Below are 18,065 nucleotides of genomic sequence, written 5' to 3' on the forward strand. Positions count from 1 at the left end.
CTAGCTGATCCTCTGTGTCCTGGCCATTGATGTAAAGACAGAAGAGAAAGGAAAAAGAGACCCCTAGGAGATGTCAGGGCTTTAAACTGCCAGAGAGCAGGGTTAGGTGGGATCCTGGGAAGGAATTCCTCCTGGGAGGGTTGGCAGGCCCTGGCACAGGGTGTCCAGAGCAGCTGTGGCTGCCCCTGCATCCCTGGCAGTGCCCAAGGCCAGAAATGGGCCCTGCAGGGCTGGGGAGGGGTTTGGGATGGCTGAGGGAGTAGAGAGGAGATGGAAGAGGGCTGTGAGCTGTCAGCTCCATCTGCTCAGCCTCCCCAGCAGGACATGGCTGAGGGCTGAGCTGTCAGTGTGAAGTGAGAGCTGAATGCTGGAGGCTGGGAGGATGAGGAGGCAGCACAACCATCCTGAGGCACGGCAGAGCCCTTAGTGGGGACCAGGGAGGGCAGCACTGACCCTGGCTGGGAGCAGGGAGAACAGCACTAACCCTGGCCGCGTGCTCCCCTCCCCAGGCATGAACCAGGACGGGCAGCCCCTGATGGAGGGCAGGCTGAAGGAGAAGCAGGTCCGCTGGAAGTTCATCAAGAGGTGGAAAACGCGCTACTTCACCCTGGCTGGCAACCAGCTGCTGTTCCGCAGGGGCAAATCCGTGAGTCACAGAGCCGCTGCCCTGCTCCCTGCTCCTGATCCTGCTCCCTGTCCTGCTCCTGCTCCTGGGGCTGCAGCCCTCACATCTGCCCATGGTGCTTTTCCCATGGGCTTTCACCCCTGAGCTTTGCTGTTCTGGTTTTCCCAGAGGCTTTCACCCCTCAGCTTTGCCCATGGTGGTTTTCCCACTCACAAAGTGCATGGCAGGGAACACCAAGGGCAGCCAGAGTGCTGCCCAGGAGCTGTCACTGCTGGGTCCCCAACTTTCAGGGGGCATAAAGACCATCTCATTCCATCCCCCTGCCGTGGCAGGGACACCTTCCACTATCTCAGGCTGCTCCAAGCCCCGTAGCCTTGGACATTGCCAGGGACAGGGTAGCCACAAGATGTGGCAGCTGGGAACATCTTCACAAAGAAGGATAAATTCACAGAATCCCAGAGTGGTTTGAGCTGGAAGGGACCTTAAAGCCCATCCAGTGCCACCCCTGCCATGGCAGGGGCTCCTTTCATTGTCCTAGCTGCTCCAGGCCCTGCTCCAAGCCGGCCTGAGGCACTGCCAAGAGCCCTGGGCAGTTTGTGAGGGGTGGTTCCTCCCCCCAGTGACCCTGGGCAGTTTGTGAGGGGTGGTTCCCCCAGGTGACCCTGGGCAGTTTGTGAGGGCTGGTTCCTCCCCCTGGGTGACCCTGGGCAGTTTGTGAGGGCTGGTTCCTCTGGGTGACCCTGGGCAGTTTGTGAGGGGTGGTTCCCCCAGGTGACCCTGGGCAGTTTGTGAGGGGTGGTTCCTGCCCGGTGACCCAGCCCTGTCCCCCGTGCTGCAGAAGGACGACCCTGACGAGTGTCCCATCGAGCTGAGCAAGGTGCAGAGTGTGAAGGTGCTGCCCAAGAAGCGGCGGGACCGGAGCGTGCCCCGCGCCTTCGAGATCTTCACGGACAGCAGGAGCTACGTGCTCAAGGCCAAGGACGAGAAGAACGCCGAGCAGTGGCTGCAGTGCCTCAACGTGGCCGTGGCCCAGGCCCGCCAGCGCCACAGCCGCGAGGCCACCACCTACCTGTGACCTGTGACCTGTGACCCTGGGCCACCAAACCCTGCCCGAATGGCACCACAGGGCCACCCTGAGGCCACCCCAGGGCCTGTGGGGCACAGAGCAGGGAGAGGGACAGTGGCATCTCACCTGTCAGGATAACCAACAACAGAGCTCTGGCAGCCAGGGAGACACCAGGAACACTCTGGGACAATGTCCCACTGTGGGAGCCATGGGGACACTGCCCCAGGAGCAGCTGCCACCTTCCCTGGGGACATCCTGGGTTCTTCTGATGACCTGCCAGCCAGGGAAGGTGGTTAGAAACCCAGCCCTGAGGTGCACCAGGTCTCTGACACTGCCAAGAGAATGCCAGCAGTGAGGATTTTCTGCTTTCCTCAATTATTCAGTGTAAAAAGTTAATTTTCCTTATTTAATCCCAGTGGACTTTATCCTTTTATTATTTATGTGTGTCCATGCTGCTGCTGCTGTCAGATTTAAATTGGGAAATTTGAAAGATTTTGTATGGCTGGAAAATAATTTTAAATATTTAACTGGTTTGATTTTCCCTCTTTTTTTCCTGCTTTCACTCTACTTTGTAACTGAATGTAATTTTTAAATTTTCCTTTTTTTTTTCTTAATTCTCTTCTCCATTCTGTAACTTTTCAAAATTTCTGCAAATCTGGAAAACACCCAGTTTGTTTGATTTTCTTTGTTACTTTCAAATGATTCCAAAGTGGAGGAAGTGCTGTAGAAGAGACTGAAAGGAAAAAAGGTGGGCAAAAAAAAGAATGAGGAGCCTGCAGGTGATGAAATGAGCTCAGAGATTTTTTCAAGGCTGAGTAGAAATAAAATTTGAAATATTCCAACCTAGCAAAATGTATCTTTGGCAAAAAAAATTGTTGGCAGAAATGTGGAAAAATGAGGAAAAAACTGACTTTGAATCACTTCCCATTGTGGTGGCCCCAGGGGACAGTGGTGCTCCAGGGGACTTGCAGGGACATGGTGAGGCCACAGGTGGGATCAGCACAGGGAGTGCAGGGTGGGGAGTGAAACCAAAATACTCAAAAGTGGCTCCAGACTTCCCAAAGCTCTTGGGAAAGACGTGAAATGTTCAGATTCCTAAATATCCTTGTATCAGCTAAAACATGGGGATGGGTGTCAGATCCTGGAATGTGGCAGAGTGATCAGAAGAACCTTGTCAAAGCCAAATTTAGTCACAGAAGATATGGAAACCCAGCATGGAAGAGCAGCAGGACAAGGGTGAGGATGGACACAGGATGGGAGATTTCCACAGGAGGTCTGGGAGATGAGGAAAGGAGATTTTGTCCATTTAATCCTCAACACTTGGACCAACAAATCCTCACCTTGCCCTCAGGACAAACCACTGGGTCTGTGGGGGATGAAGTCAATTCACAGGTGAGAACTTTGTCACTTGCTGTCCCCAGGCACTCACAGGCTCCCCTTCAGCCCGATGGGAGCAATATGGGATGGGATGCTCTGGAGTCAGAGGCACCCCGGGTGCTGTGCCAGGAAATGATTCCCCAAAATAGGGAGGCCAGCCACACTTCTCCTGACTTCAATTAAAACTTGGAGGAGAATAAAACAGAAATTCAGCTGGCAGCTTCTTCCAGCCACCCTCCTAAAAGGAGAAACACAGAGATCATCAATGCAGTGGAGAATGAGAGCAGGGGACTTCTCAAGCAAATGTATAAATAGCTTTTGTTGGTTCTTTTTCAAACAACATGTATCAGAAGAGGTTGGATTTAAATATCCGAAACATTTAGGATTTAAATATCCGAACCACTTTGGATTTAATTATCCATAGCATTTGGATTTAAATATCTGAACCACTTTGGATTTAAATATCCAAAACATTTTGGATTTAAGTATCCACAACATTTGGATTTAAATATCTGAACCACTTTGGATTTAAGTATCCACAACATTTGGATTTAAACGTCCACCAGGAACACGCTGGTAGCTCTGACTGTGCAGTATTTTCTCTGTTGCTTTGCTCATCCTTGCAGGAACCATCCTGGTCCTTGGGCACATCCTGGAAAAAGGGCTGGATGCAAACAACCTCCTCAGAGCCCACAGCTCCAGGACTCTGCCATGGAGGAGAGCTCCCAGTCCAGACCAGCACTCCCAGTCCCTTCCACCTACTGGGGGCACAGACCCAGCTTTAGGGTTTAACCTAAACCAACCCAAAATCCAGCCCTGCTCATTCCTGAACGTGAGCAATTTCCAAACCCTTCAGGTTTCACAGATCAGCTTTGCTTCTCTAGGAAGCAAATCCTACCAAATATTGGCTGCCAATTCCACGAGTGGGTTTCTGCAAGGACGATAATCCATGTTTTCCTGAAGAGCTGATGTCCCCTGTGACTCCTGTGCCCCATCCCATGCATCCTTCAGGGATGTGAGTCTGGCTGAGTGTGTGGCCTCAGGAACACCCAAAACCAACTGGGCTGAGCAGGGAACAATCCCAGGGCTCTGGCAGGGACGGGCTGGCTCTCACCTCGGCCTTTGTCACCTCTCCTCGTGCAGGGGGACAGCACGGGAGCAGCTGGCCCTGGCAGGGGGGGAGCAGCGCTGGCTTCCAGCTGCTGCAATGCACACAATGCCCAGGGATGCCCTGGCTGGAGCCCTGCTGCCAGTGGGACTCAGGCTGGGTGGGATTCCCTGGAAATGGGAACAGGGGCTGAGCACTGCGTGCCCAGGGCTGGATGGGATTCCCTGGAAATGGGAATAAAGGCTGAGCACTGCCTGCCCAGGGCTGGATGGGATTCCCTGGAAATGGGAATAAAGGCTGAGCACTGCCTGCCCAGGGCTGATTTGGGATTTGGATTCCCTGGGAATGGGAATAAGGGCTGAGCACTGCCTGCCCAGGGCTGGGTGGGATTCCCTGGAAATGGGAGCTCAGGCTGGGCACTGCCTGCCCAGGGCTGATTTGGGACAGCTGAGCCCAGCTCTGGGAGGCTTCCCAAGGAAATGTAACCCCACAGTTCCCCTCCATCCCAAGGAAATGTTACCCCACAGTTCCCCTCCATCCCCAGCTTGTCTGATGGGCTGGAGCTGAGCTGGGAGGAATGCTGAGGTGCTGCACCAGGCCCTGCACACAGCACAGGGATCAATGGAATAAGCTGCACATTATTTTTCCAGCCATTCCAGTTCCAAACTCAGCCACCCATGGGACCAACCTTGCCTGCTTTCTGTTGACAACTCCTCTAATTCATCCCGATGCTGGTGACTAATGTTCCTTGGGTAAAATCCCTGACCTTGCCGAGGTCAAATGCAAAACTCCTGTTAACTCTAACAGGGCCAGGGTTTTCCTTGGATCCCTGTGTGTCCTGGTGTGCAGCTCCCTGCCCTGCCCAGGCTCGGCCAGCTGCAGGAACACAATCCCTCCCAACCTTTCAGCAGCATCAGGAGGCAGCTGTGCCTCCAGCAGCCTGCACTGAGCCCATCCCATGGGATCAGAGCATGGGACCACCCAGCAAGGTCCCCTCTGCTGTCTGGGGGCAGTGACAGAATTCCTGCAGCTTCTGTGCTCCAGTGGCAGGAGCAAACGAGAAATGGGGTTTGATTGGGGTTTTTATCCCACGGAAACAACAGAGACATGCCTGCAGCAGTTAGGAAGGGTTTATGTTGCACCTGTGAAGGAGCAGGACGTTGATTAATTAGATGTCAAATTACAGCTACATTGAGCTGGCTCAATTATTCCATAAATCTCCCCATTGTCTAATTAGGTGAAGAAAGAAGCAAAATCAGACTTGATTCATTTGACTGCTTCACTGAAATGACCTGGAGCTCTCAAAACAGTTTGTGCTGGGGTTGGATGGATGTCCCTGGGCATGGATGTCCCTGGCTGGCCCCACCTGGGACCCCCACCTGGACCCCAGTGCCCAGCCCGGGGTCTCTGTCCCACCCCAGTGATCCCAGTCCCAGCCCCTCCAGGCAGCCCTGACAGCTCTCACACTGCCTCAGGACATCAAAAGATTTAGATTTATTTGCTTGTACAGATGTGGACACTGTAATATAAATGCTGTGTCCATCTCCCCTGGCTATCCATTCCCCAGCCCTGGAAGTGTTCGGTGGGGCTTGCACAAACCTGGCACAGAGCGAGATGGCCCTGCCTGTGGAACAAGATGGTCTTTGGGTCCCTTCCAACACAAACCCTTTTATGATTCCACAAAAATCCTGGCATTTAACTAACTGCAACTTTTAAGCCACACCGAAATCGCTTGGTTTTTTTTTTTTTTAGGACAGACGTAAAAATACATTTACACAATAGCTATTGTTTGAGAGCCAAGATTTGCCTCCTGATCTCTGCCCCTGCCCTTCCCTTCTGGCTCTTCCTGAGCAGGAAAATCAGCGTGGACCTTGGTGGCTGTGTGTGCTGGAGGGGATGGATGGGGACACTGGGGCTGAGGGGACACTGGGTCCTGGATGGATGGGGACACTGGGGCTGAGGGCTGTGTGTGCTGGAGGGGATGGATGGGGATGGATGGGGACACTGGGGCTGAGGGGACACTGGGTCCTGGAGGGGATGGATGGGGATGGATGGGGACACTGGATCCAAGGGCTGTGTGTCCTAGAAGGGACACTGGGTCCCAAGCAGGCCATGCCTCGGCTGGCAGTGCCACAGCAGGTGCTCCTTGGGCTCAGTGGCACCACGGCCACCCCGGGCACTGCTCAGCCACTGCCTTGGGTGTGGCTGCAGCACCCAGGGCGTGGGTGAAGGTCACTGAAAATCCAGGATGACAGAAGCCACGCCAATGCCTCCGGGTCAGGAGCACAAACCCCAGGTTTTCACTGGCAGCGCTTTGTGGAAAAGATGTGTGAGAGAGGGTTTTGTTTGTGGGGAGTTTGTAAAGGATAACTCTGCATCAGCACCCAGCAAAGGCTGCAGGGCTGCCTGGGGTGGGAGCAGGCGCTCCTTGGGGTAACAGCAGCAGGAGCCCACGTGTCCAGGGCAGAGCCAGCCCAGCCTGGCTGAGTGCGGGGCTCCAGCCCAGGGGAGAGCATTCGTGACCAGGGTGTTGTTTGTGCTCTGAAGGACACGGCTGTGAGGATCCTTTGCTCCGGTGCAGGTGGTGTTTAGGCAACAGCAGAGTCTGTTTTTCCAGCTGTCTGCGGCTGTGCCTCAGCTCAGACAGTCACACAATCCCAGAATGGTTCTGGTTAAAGACCACCTTGTCCCATCCCACACCTTGCAGTGTCCCAGGGTGCCCCAAGCCCCTCCAGCCCAGCCTGGGACACTTGCAGGGACAGCTGCTGGTCCCATGAAGTCCCTCTGTGTCCCTCTGCCCAGCCAGCAGGGAGCAGGACAATGCCAGCACCAGGGAAACCATGGAAGCACAGTGTCCACTAACACCTTTGTGCTGCTGGGATGTTTTACAGCCACAGTTCCCTCCAGGCCTGGTCACTGCAGAAGTCCAGAGAGGTGCATCTTGTTTTGATCATCACATTTTGGGTTAGGGAACTCAGCTTGACACGAAATCCAAAAATGCCAGAAATGCCTTTTGTCCACCAGTGGTTTTCAGCAGCTTGTTAAACACTCACAGATTGTTTGGGCAGCTAAACCCTGACAGGCCTGTGATGGAGACATCTTTCCTTTATTTGGGCTAAGTGTGAGGTTACACAGCTCCTCAGTGTCCCTCAGCCATCGCTGCATCCCAAAATGTGGCCTGGGAGAAGCAGCAAAGGGCTCAGCTGGACTGTGCCAGGGCTGTCTGGAACATCCCCATTAATCACTGAGCACACACACGAGGCTTTCTGAGCTCCTGGAGAGGTGGGCACAGAGAGGGGAGTGCCCGATCCCCGTGCTGACAGAGGCCCAGCTGCAGGCGTTTGGGCAGTAACGTGCAGGTGGCAGAGGGATAAACAACCTGGGCATGGAGAGGATCTGCTGATGGAAGGAGGGGATTGAGGCTCAGGACTGCTGGGTGGGGAGATTTTTGGCTCACAGGCCAAAAATGTGGAGTGAGAAAAGTCCACCTAAAAGAACAGCGTGCTTGGCTCTGACCCACAAAGCTCCTGGATGAGCTGGGTGCCGACCTGGAGAAAGCCACGGTGTGCTCTTGGACTGCCTGAGGAGAGCCCCAGGAGCAGGATGCCTGCTCACACCCCCATGGTTTGGGGCTCAGGAGCTCCCAGCGGGTCCCCCCTCCCTGCAGGTGCTGCTGTGCCAAGGGAAGCAGGGGAGTGTCCAGCACCTGGGCTCTGGTGTCACCCAAAGGAGCCAAGGGCTGCAGGGACAGCCTTGCTCTGCTCCACACATAGAGGAGAGGGGCAGTCAATAATCTGGGGGAGCCCAGCCTGTGAAATCCACCCATCTGCAATCCTAAATTGGTTATTTTGGTGAGGTGTGGGCACAGGAGAGCCAGGACTGCTCCATGCATGGCTGAGGTTCTGCTGCTTGCAGCTGGCTGAGCCATCCAGCTTTTCTGTTCAGCTCCAGTGCAGCAAAAATGGTAATTGTGGTAAATTGTGACTTTTCTCTTGCTAAAGGTGTGTGCAAATGGGCTTTAGGTTGAATTTTGCTCATCCCTTCTGGGTTCCTCTGTGGCACTAGAGCAGACTTCTGGCATGGTTTGAGGGTAGAATCACCAGAACTCTTTCTTCCAGCTCTCCTGGCAATACCTGCAGGCACAAAAGGGCCACAAAATCAGAATTAACACATTTTGAACCTGACATTATCCTGTACTAGCACAGTCCTATTTGCAACCAGTGCAGGAGAAATGTGGAATTTCCCTTCTAAAGGACCCTGAGCCCCCCGGCCTCCCTTCCCTGCCTGGGGAGGATCAGAAATCAGGAGCCCCTCCTGGCTCTGGCACAGCTGCTGCACACAGGCACAACACCACGAGTGTTATTTTTGACTTTTTCCAGTTCAATTCGCCTCAAAATCGAGTTTTACCTGAGGTCACACGCAGAAGTGATGAAGTTTTGGGTTGTTCTGCAGTAAAGTGCTGCCTCCTGCTGGGTGCAGGGCCCTGTAAAAGAGACTGCTCAGGAATTTGTTATAGAGGATTTCTCTCACCTGAACTTTGGAAAAGGCTCTGCAGAGATTGCTGATTGATTATTAGTACATATCCCTGCCAAACCCCATGTTCTTAATAATTTAGGAAAATACTAGAAAATTATATTGTGAGTCTTTTCAGAAGCTAGAGAAGGGCTAAAGCATCTTTAAGAATCCCCTGGTTCAGTCTCTGATCTGTTCCAAAAATGAGTGACAGAATTACTCAATAATGTTGACTAAAAGGAGGTTTATATTAAAAACAAGCCTTACTCTAATGTATGATACTGTACACTGTGGGGCAGCTTTGCTCATAAAGGCAGAAATCCATATTTCTGTCAATCTTGAACAAAATGGCTTCCCACATCCTCATAAATTATTTATTAACATGACTTTTAAAAATTAATTTTATTTCTTTGTGCAATTCCCTTAACTAACAGGAACTGAAAATATTCTGGGGTATGGATACCCCAGACTAAATTTATATACGTGAGTACACCCTGGCAGTGCTCACCTTTAATATGCTGAAATGCCAATTTTCTCTTGGTGCTCTGGGGATGCTTATTGATGACACCAATAACTAATTATTTCCAATAACCAATTTATTCTATTTACAAATGGCTCGTGGGCCGTCAGTGGCAATATCTGGGTGTGTTCAATATTGCTGTTGTTGTATCAGTAAGGAAAATCTTGCCCGTATATTCTCACTTTGATTTCCCCTCCCTTTCCTGGAGAGGCTCTTGCTGTTCGTGTCCCTTTTGCCAGTCTCGTGATGGAGGGGGTGACACAAAAAAAAAAAAAAAAAAAAAAAAAAAAAAAAAAAAAAAAAAACCCTGAGGCTTTTCTGCAAAATCCCAACCTCCCACTAGATGGCAAACAACCCCTTGAAAAAGCTCACAAATACTGGCTGACTTCTTATTTAAACAAAACCAGTGAAATTCACCACCGGCAAACCGTTAATGGAATTATAGTTTGGCTTTTAGTTAACCCCACATTGTAGTGATGTCTGTCAAGAAAACCAGCAGTAAAATTTAAAATTAAAAGCCGTTTCACACTCTTGGATGTTGAGGTCCAACATGAGCTTTTCCACGGAATGGTTTGGGTCGGAAGGGACCTTTAAGGGGACACCTACCCTGTGCCAGGCTCGCACCCTGCCAGGGAGGAATTCCTTCCCCTCGTCCTCCTGAGCTCACCTCTCACCTGTGTCAGTGTAACACACACCTCAGGAGCTTGTGCTACTTTTCTGCCCTGCCCCAGTCCCCCACAAGGACAGAATTTCATCTTTTATTGCAGCCAGTGGGGAATTTGCCACTGACTCAGAGGTCGCTCAGATACCGCAGGAGAAGGGAAGTCAGGCAGAGCAGTAGATGAAGAGGCAAGGACCTGATGGCCCTGATCCTTCTGCTGTGAATCATTCTCTGAGGAGGAAAAAATAGCATAAAAGACCTCTTGAGGTTAAGGAGACACTTGAAAATGCTTTAAAAGCAGAACAAACTTGCAAAGCCATGAAGAAATGCTTGAAGGGCTCACAGACCATGACAGGAATTCGTTCCTGCAGGGAGAGAAGGGGCCAGCTGGCATCACCCCCAGCTCTATCCCTGCTCTGCTCCGTGCCCTCCTTGCTCTGCCAGCTGGTATTGTAACACTTGGATGACAGAAGTAACAGCTTGTTTAATATTAAAGCAGCTTTTTTTTTCCATTTATACACCAAAAGAGCTCTTCCTCAGGAGCAGAGCAGTGAGTTGTGGCCACAAAACCCCAGCAGCAGAGAGGAGAGGGTGTCAGAGCCCTTGCAGAGCAGATCTGAACCCCCAGGAGCCTCCGTGGCCCCTCTGGCCGTGCACACAGACAGTGCTGCCCTCCTGACCTCGCCTCACCTCACCCTGGCTGATCACAGCTGGGGAAATGCAAATGTGCAAATGCTGAAGTGGTGACAGATGCGCTCGCTGTTTCCACGAGGCGAAGCAGCTCTGTAGGGCTGTGTCTGTGCAGGGGAAGCACCTGCAGCACCCTGGGCTGCTGCAGCTCGATGCTTCCTTCCCGTCATCTGATAACAGGGCTCTGGTGACAGCCCTGTCCCCAGCAGCAGGATGTGGCCTGGCTGTGCTCACACGGGGCCTCTCGGGGCTCACAGCCGTGCTGTGTCCCCAGAGCCTGCCTGGGACAGGCACTGTGCTCCTGCTGCCCAGCAAGGGGGGACTGGGGCTGGGGTGCCCCTCTGGGGCTGGGGTGCCCCTCTGGGCCATGCCAGGGTTGCTAACACAGTCTGGGTGTGCAGGAAACACCCCAAGGCTCCCAATGCCCTGAGCCTGAACAGTGAGGCAATTCCTGGGGAAAGCTGTTCCATCTTAAACAGATTTAACTCGGGAATGCTCACTCAGGCTGAGCCTGCTGGCCCCGGTGAGCACAGGTAATGCTGGGCTTTGTGGGCTGAGTGCCACAGTTATGATAGAACCAGACATTACACTTGGTGGCTCCATGTCCAGTGTTCCTCAGCTCCTGGAGGTGCCCTTGTCCATGTCCACATGTTCCTCAGCTCCTGGAGGTGGCTCATCCATGTCCACATGTTCCTCAGCTCCTGGAGGTGGCTCATCCATGTCCAGTGTTCCTCAGCTCCTGGAGGTGGCTCATCCATGTCCACATGTTCCTCAGCTCCTGGAGATGCCGTGTCCATGTCCACATGTTCCTCAGCTCCTGGAGGTGCCGTGTCCATGTCCAGTGTTCCTCAGCTCCTGGAGGTGGTTTTGTCCATGTCCAGTGTTCCTCAGCTCCTGGACGTGCCATGTCCATGTGTTCCTCAGCTCCTGGAGGTGCCGTGTCCATGTCCACGTGTTCCTCAGCTCCTGGAGGTGGCTCGTCCATGTCCACGTGTTCCTCAGCTCCTGGAGATGCCGTGTCCATGTCCAGTGTTCCTCAGCTCCTGGAGGTGGCTCGTCCACGTGTTCCTCAGCTCCTGGAGGTGCCCTGTCCCTGCTGGCACACACTCCTCAGCTCCTGCCCCACAAGAGCCGGGTAAGCCTGGCCATCCAAGCCAGCCTCATCTTTCTTTTTCTGTCCTTCAAAGCTGCAGACTCATGAGGAAAGCTCTAAAAATAGTTTAGGGGTCTCGTCACAGTGACAAATGTGCTCCTGCCAGAGCTGGAGCTATATCTGTCCCTGACGTGAGCCGTGCAGGATACAGCCTGTTCTCCTCTGTCCCCTGCGTGCCAGGGGCTCTGCTGTGACCTGCTCCAGCTGAACAGCCTGGCCTGCCCTTCCCTGCTCCCTCCTGCTCTGCCCCCGCTCAGTGGGGACAGGCCTGGGACAGCCACACCTGCACACAAGGGCACCGGAGGGGATGGACCCCAAGGACTCGTTCCCTGCTCAGGCCTTTCCCCCTCAGGAGGATGCAGTGCAAGAGCCCCTCGCTGGAGCACAGTGGGTTTGGGAACCTGGGCCGTGCTCAGCACCGTCTCTCCCAGGTGCTGTTTCCCAGTTTTGTTACCCCAGCAGACCCACAGCATTCCACAGGGCCGGATGGGATTTCGAGTGACGCACTGGTGGGGATGTCACCCAGGCTGGCTGTGCATTTCTCCCGTTCCCAAAGGTGGCCAGCAGGGTTTGTCACAGCCCAGGACCGTTCCCAAAGGTGGCCAGCAGGGTTTGTCACAGCCCGGGACCGTTCCCAAAGTGGCCAGCAGGGTTTGAGGGTTTGTCCCAGTCCAGCACCATTCCCAAAGGTGGCCAGCAGGGTCTGTCACAACCCCAGACCGTTCCCAAGGTGGCCAGCAGGGTTTGAGGGTTTGTCCCAGTCCAGGACCGTTCCCAAAGTGGCCAGCAGGGTTTGTCACAGCCCAGCACCATTCCCAAAGGGGCCAGCGGGGTTTGAGGGTTTGTCACAGCCCAGCACCGTTCCCAAAGGTGGCCAGCAGGGTTTGAGGGTCTGTCACAGCCCAGGACCATTCCCAAAGTGGCCAGCAGGGTTTGTCACAGCCCAGCACCGTTCCCAAAGGTGGCCAGCAGGGTCTGTCACAACCCCAGACCGTTCCCAAGGTGGCCAGCAGGGTTTGAGGGTCTGTTACAGCCCAGGACCGTTCCCAAAGTGGCCAGCAGGGTTTGTCACAGCCCAGGACCATTCCCAAAGGTGACCAGCAGGGTTTGTCACAGCCCAGCACCGTTCCCAAAGTGGCCAGCAGGGTTTGTCAGGTTTGTCACAGCCCCGGACCGTTCCCAAAGTGGCCAGCAGGGTTTGTCACAGCCCAGCACCGTTCCCAAAGTGGCCAGCAGGGTTTGTCACAGCCCAGCACCGTTCCCAAAGGTGGCCAGCAGGGTTTGTCACAGCCCCGGACCGTTCCCAAAGTGGCCAGCAGGGTTTGTCACAGCCCAGCACCGTTCCCAAAGTGGCCAGCAGGGTTTGAGGGTCTGTCCTAGCCCAGGAGCGTTCCCAAAGTGGCCAGCAGGGTCTGTCACAGCCCAGGACCATTCCCAAGGTGGCCAGCAGGGTTTGAGGGTTTGTCACAGCCCAGCACCATTCCCAAAGTGGCCAGCAGGGTTTGTCACAGCCCAGCACCGTTCCCAAAGTGGCCAGCAGGGTTTGTCACAGCCCAGCACCGTTCCCAAAGTGGCCAGCAGGGTTTGAGGGTGTCACAGCCCAGCACCATTCCCAAAGTGGCCAGCAGGGTCTGTCACAGCCCAGGAGCGTTCCCAAAGGGGCCAGCAGGGTTTGTCCCAGCGCAGGAGCGGCCGTGCCAGTGGGACATGAGGCAGCCTGTTTGTTCCTGTCACACGGTCACGGTTTCGGGTGTCACGGGCAGTGCTGAGTCACAGCCGGGCACAGCAGCACCGCCTGCCCTGGGAGGCACAGGGAGGCAGCAGAGATGTCACCGTGTCGCTGTCACGCTGTGGGGCAATCACCCGCTGCAGTGCAGAGCTCCCCTTCCACCCCAGCGCTGCCCACGCACAATTGCAGCCGCTCGTGGCCAGGCCATGCACGGACACGCCCCGTGGAAGGGCTCAGGCTGCCCACACCCAGCCTCTGCACGGAGAGGAGCGCAAGGATCCAGCCTGAAAGTCCTTATTGCTGCTGATCCACGCCCCAGCGGGACGCGATAAGATCCAATATATCAAATTCCACGTGTGGAAAAGCACTGGGCTACCAGTGTCTGAGTGTGCTGGAAAATAGGTTTGAACTTCAGTGACTTCAAGGTTGATGTTCAATTTGTAAATCCCTCAAACTGCTATATTTGTATATTTGTTTCTATTAATACTACTGTTGCAGATAGGTGAGCTGGTGAACATCAGTCTGTAGGAAAAACTAATTTTAATACATGGTGAGTATTCCTTACTTCCTTGTTTTCCCAATACCTTTGGTGTTCAAGCAATTTGTGTGTGTTGTGATGGGAAACCTGAGTCCATAAACTCATGAACTGAAAGAAATAGGCTTCATTTAGGCACTAAATCTTCTGGAGAATCTGTATAACACTCACAAAAATGCAGATGTACTGAGAAATCAAAAGGTAACAAATGTCATGCCTTGAGCATGAGGTTTTAAGAGCAGAAATTTTCCAGTCCTACAGTGAATTTTACGTTCTAGATGACAGAATAATTGAAACAAACCTGCTTTCATACGTGAGCAATGTTTAAATCGTTTAAATCTTGATACTCTAAGCCAGCCGGCAGCTGTGCCCCCGCTGCAGTAAATGAGAAATGAGCGAGAGGAATTCCGCGGAAAGCAGGGCAGGGAGGGACTGGGGGGATGGAGGGTGAAGGCTCAGTTAAACAGAAACAGAGAAACATTCAGAGCCAAGCGTATCCCGAGCGCCCCGGTTTCACAGCCGGTTATTCACCGTGCAAACTGCAGGGTGTGACTGCACCGCTCAGTTCCCCTTTTCTCTTTCAGAACCGGTGAGTAAGAGCTTAAAGAGCTCACCCTCTGGGAACCATTTCAAATAATCCTCCTTATTCCTCTGAGCTGTTCATTCAGAGCCCCAAACTGGAGTCTCTATAAATCTTTCATAAAGGTATCTAACGAATTTCTCTTCAAGTTATAATCTGGCAGAGCAAAACACTGTTTATCCAGCTGGAATAAATCCCATTGCCAAGTTTTTTTTGGCACCAAACTTTTCTATCAATGCAAACCCAGCACTTGACACATGCGGGGGCTGTACTTGCCATCAGAAGTCCTGATCCAGCTGATAATGCAGATTTTTATGACTGAGATGGAAGGGAATTCCAGATTCTCAGTTAATTTATCATATTCAGCATGAAGAATTAGAGTCAATCTCCTAAATTACTCAATAGAGGAAAAAAAGAAACTAACACCTTTCAACTGATATTTTACTTTGGAGAATTTAGAATTTAATGAATAAATTTATTAATAAGTTGATCTAAGTATATTCTGCATTGCCTTAGTCTTGTCTGTTTGATATGACAACAGAAACTTTTAGATATCAGCTCATGTCAAAATATTTTGCTGCCTAAATTCCTGTCACGTTGTTTTCTTACAGCCATCATTCTTCAAGGAAATCAGATTTTCTGTCATCACAAATTCTTATTTTCCCAAAATAATCCTTTCTTTTCTGTTAAGGTAATTGCACACTGTAATTTGTGTGTAATTTTCTCAGTAATTTTCTAAGAAACGTTTTGTATTTTGTTCTGGGAAACACTAGCTGCCAAGTGTGTAAATCCTGAGGGGATTTAGGCGCTGCCCACCAGAAGAGAGAGTTTGAGATATCCAAAACTCGCTTTCCATGAGGTGTTGTTTCCTTTTGTCCCTTTTTCTGTCGCTCAGCTTTGGTGTGTCTCACTGCAACCAGATACCTGGAAGAGCAAAATCAGTTTACATTTGTGTACAACTTGTGATTTGAAGAGGCCGGCAGAGCTCCAGGCCAAAGGGCTCCAGGAGAAGCAGGCTCGTTAATGTCTCATCATGACTCAAGCAGCAATTATTGATTGATGCTATTTTCCAGCAGTGTCCTGGCAACCAAGCACTGCTCCTGCTGCCGAGGGGACAAGGCACTGCTCGTCCTTATCGAGTTCAAAACTGCATAAAAACATCAAGCGTTGGTAGGAACGGCCAGGCTGTGTAAGGAGAGCAAGTGCAAATCTCTCCAGCTTTTTGAAATATCAAAGGGTAACCTGGAAAACTGGAGTGCGTTAAAAGCAATAAATGATGGGTGTGTGCATGGAAAAAAAAAAATAAAAAGGGCAAATTCCACTGTGCTGACACCTGCTGCCTCCATGACTCGTTTTTGCTCCTTTCCAGCCCCTCTGGCACCTGGCAGGGAATGGAAAGTGCAGTTTGCCTTCTGCAAATACCACCTAACCCAGGATTTCACTCCAGGGCAACTCAAGGGTCACACTCAATGTTTCCAGCTCTCCTTTTATTACTGTTTCTTTAACCTCCAGTGCATTCTGTGGGCTGAAAATTGCTTTTGCCATTGCAGAGGTGTTTAGCACCAGCATTTGGGTTCATGGGACTTTTTTTGGCTCTGTTATCACAGCTCCAAAGTCTGTTCCAGGTGGGTGGTGAGATTTTTTTTATTCCGTGTAAAATTGTTTTTAAAATCGCAGAGATTTCACAGCACATGGCTATAAGAGGGGAGGTTGTCAAAGGGCCAGGAAAATAGGGCGAACTATTCCAAATAAGTGAATAATAAATAATGTCCTCTCCAAATAGCTAGGATCCCTGCTGAGCCATGAACCTGCACATAAAACAGCTCCCAATTAAATGCTTTATTTCCATTAAAAATCGACTATTTTGGTGATAGTTACAGACTCTGAAGCCTCAAAATATAACAACAGGAAAAGAAGCATGAAAACCAAATGCACTGTGGAGACCTTCCAAAAAGACGTGTTTGTAGAACTGGGGAGGTTTATTAATGACGACAACCATGGTGCAAAACAAGGCGCTGCTCCACACCCTGTGAGGAGGATGAGAAGACCACGAGCACCTTGGCCTCCCCCTCACGGCTGATCCTGGATCCTGGGGGAGATGGGGAAGGGTTTGGAGCCCCAGGAGGGGCTGAGGGAGCTGGGGAAGGGAATCAGCCTGGAGAAAAGGGGGATCAGGGAGCCCTTGTGGCTCTGCACAGCTCCTGACAGAAGGGGACAGCCGGGGGGGTCAGGCTGTGCTCCAGGGAATAGGGACAGGAGGAAATGGAACGGCCATCTCCTGGCTGGGCCAGGGCAGGCTCAGGGTGGATATCAGGAAGAATTTCTTCATGGCAAGGGTTAAACTTTGGCAGGGGCTGCCCAGGGAGGTTTGGAGGGCCCATCCCTGGAGGTGTCCCATAAAGGGCTGGACGTGGCACTCGGTGCTCTGGGCTGTTGCCAGCGTTGGGATCCGTCACAGCTTGGACTCGATGCTGGAGGATTCTTCCAACCTCTGGGCCTCTGACTGCTCCCGAGGGACCTTGGCGGACACGGGCAAGGCGGGGCTGCCGCCTGCCCCCCCCACAACATGGCGGGCACGGCCCCTTAGGCGCAGCTGCCACTCAAACCCAGCGAGCCAATCAGAGGCGGCGGCTGCCGCGAGGGGGCGGATTTTCCTGGTTGGCGCGCGCGTGCGGTCAGGGCCGCGGAGGGATCTGGGGCGCGTCGCTGTGCTGGGGTTGTTCCCAGAAGTGACGCAAGCGCCGGGGCTGGCCCGGTGACCGCGTCCCGCGTGGTCGCGACAGCTGGGGGGTATGTCGCGACATGCGGGCCCTGCCGGGAGCGCTGAGATACTGCTGGCGCCGCCAGGGCGGCGTTCGGGAGCGCAGTGTCCGGGGGCAGCGGCAGGGGCAGCGTGCGAGGACGCTGTGCTCTTCCGCGCGTCTCGCCATGTGGGAATGTTTCCTCGTTTATTGTGAATTTATTACCTACAACGGGTAAAACTGCTGGAGCTGGTTCATTTTTATTTTGTTTTTCCTAAATAAATGAAGTTGGAGGTAACTTTCCTCTGGACGTTTCCAGTCTGGCAAGGCGCAGCCCACTGTTTGCCAATACTAACCCACAACCACCTTATTTATATTGAAATTTACGGATCTTTTTCCCTATGTGACGTATTCTGAGCGCCAAAACCTCTAAGGCAGAGCTTGGATCCAGATCCCGAGCCCTGCTTAACCCTGCTTAAATGGGCTATTTCTATACTTTATGTGTATTCTATACCACGTCTCCGCCCATGGCAGGGGTTGGACTGGATTTACCCTGGGAGAGCTCTTCCAGCCGCAACTCCTGTGGTGATTCTGTGGTTATCCAGCACCATAGCCGCTCCTCCGTTATTCTGCACGGCTTTCACTAGCTCCCGTTCCTGTCCCGGTCCCCTGTTTGCAGTGCTTGTCCCGTTCCCGGTCCCGGGGCGTGTCCCGCGGACTCTTTTTTCCCGCCGCCCCCCGCGCGCGCGGCGCTGGCGCGTGCGTCAC

The 18,065-nt window shown here is 52.7% G+C and overlaps 1 protein-coding gene across 3 annotated transcripts in view; it reads left to right on the forward strand.

Annotated features, from left to right (window-relative positions):
• The window catches only part of VEPH1 (ventricular zone expressed PH domain containing 1), a 61,009-nt gene extending 58,503 nt beyond the window's left edge, over positions 1–2,506 (forward strand). For 2 of the 3 annotated variants that reach the window (XM_074547542.1, XM_074547541.1), the window contains exons 14-15: positions 510–646; positions 1,464–2,505. In XM_074547542.1, the coding sequence (XP_074403643.1) occupies positions 510–646; positions 1,464–1,700 (374 nt within the window). In that variant the 3' untranslated portion in view covers positions 1,701–2,505. Of the gene's footprint in view, positions 1–509; positions 647–1,463 lie in introns of all 3 variants that reach the window. The other variant, XM_074547543.1, reaches the window with a different exon arrangement.
• The last annotated feature ends 15,559 nt before the right edge of the window (positions 2,507–18,065 follow it).

This window comes from Zonotrichia albicollis, chromosome 9 (genome assembly GCF_047830755.1).
Source record: "Zonotrichia albicollis isolate bZonAlb1 chromosome 9, bZonAlb1.hap1, whole genome shotgun sequence".
In the NCBI taxonomy this organism is placed as follows: Eukaryota; Metazoa; Chordata; class Aves; order Passeriformes; family Passerellidae; genus Zonotrichia; species Zonotrichia albicollis.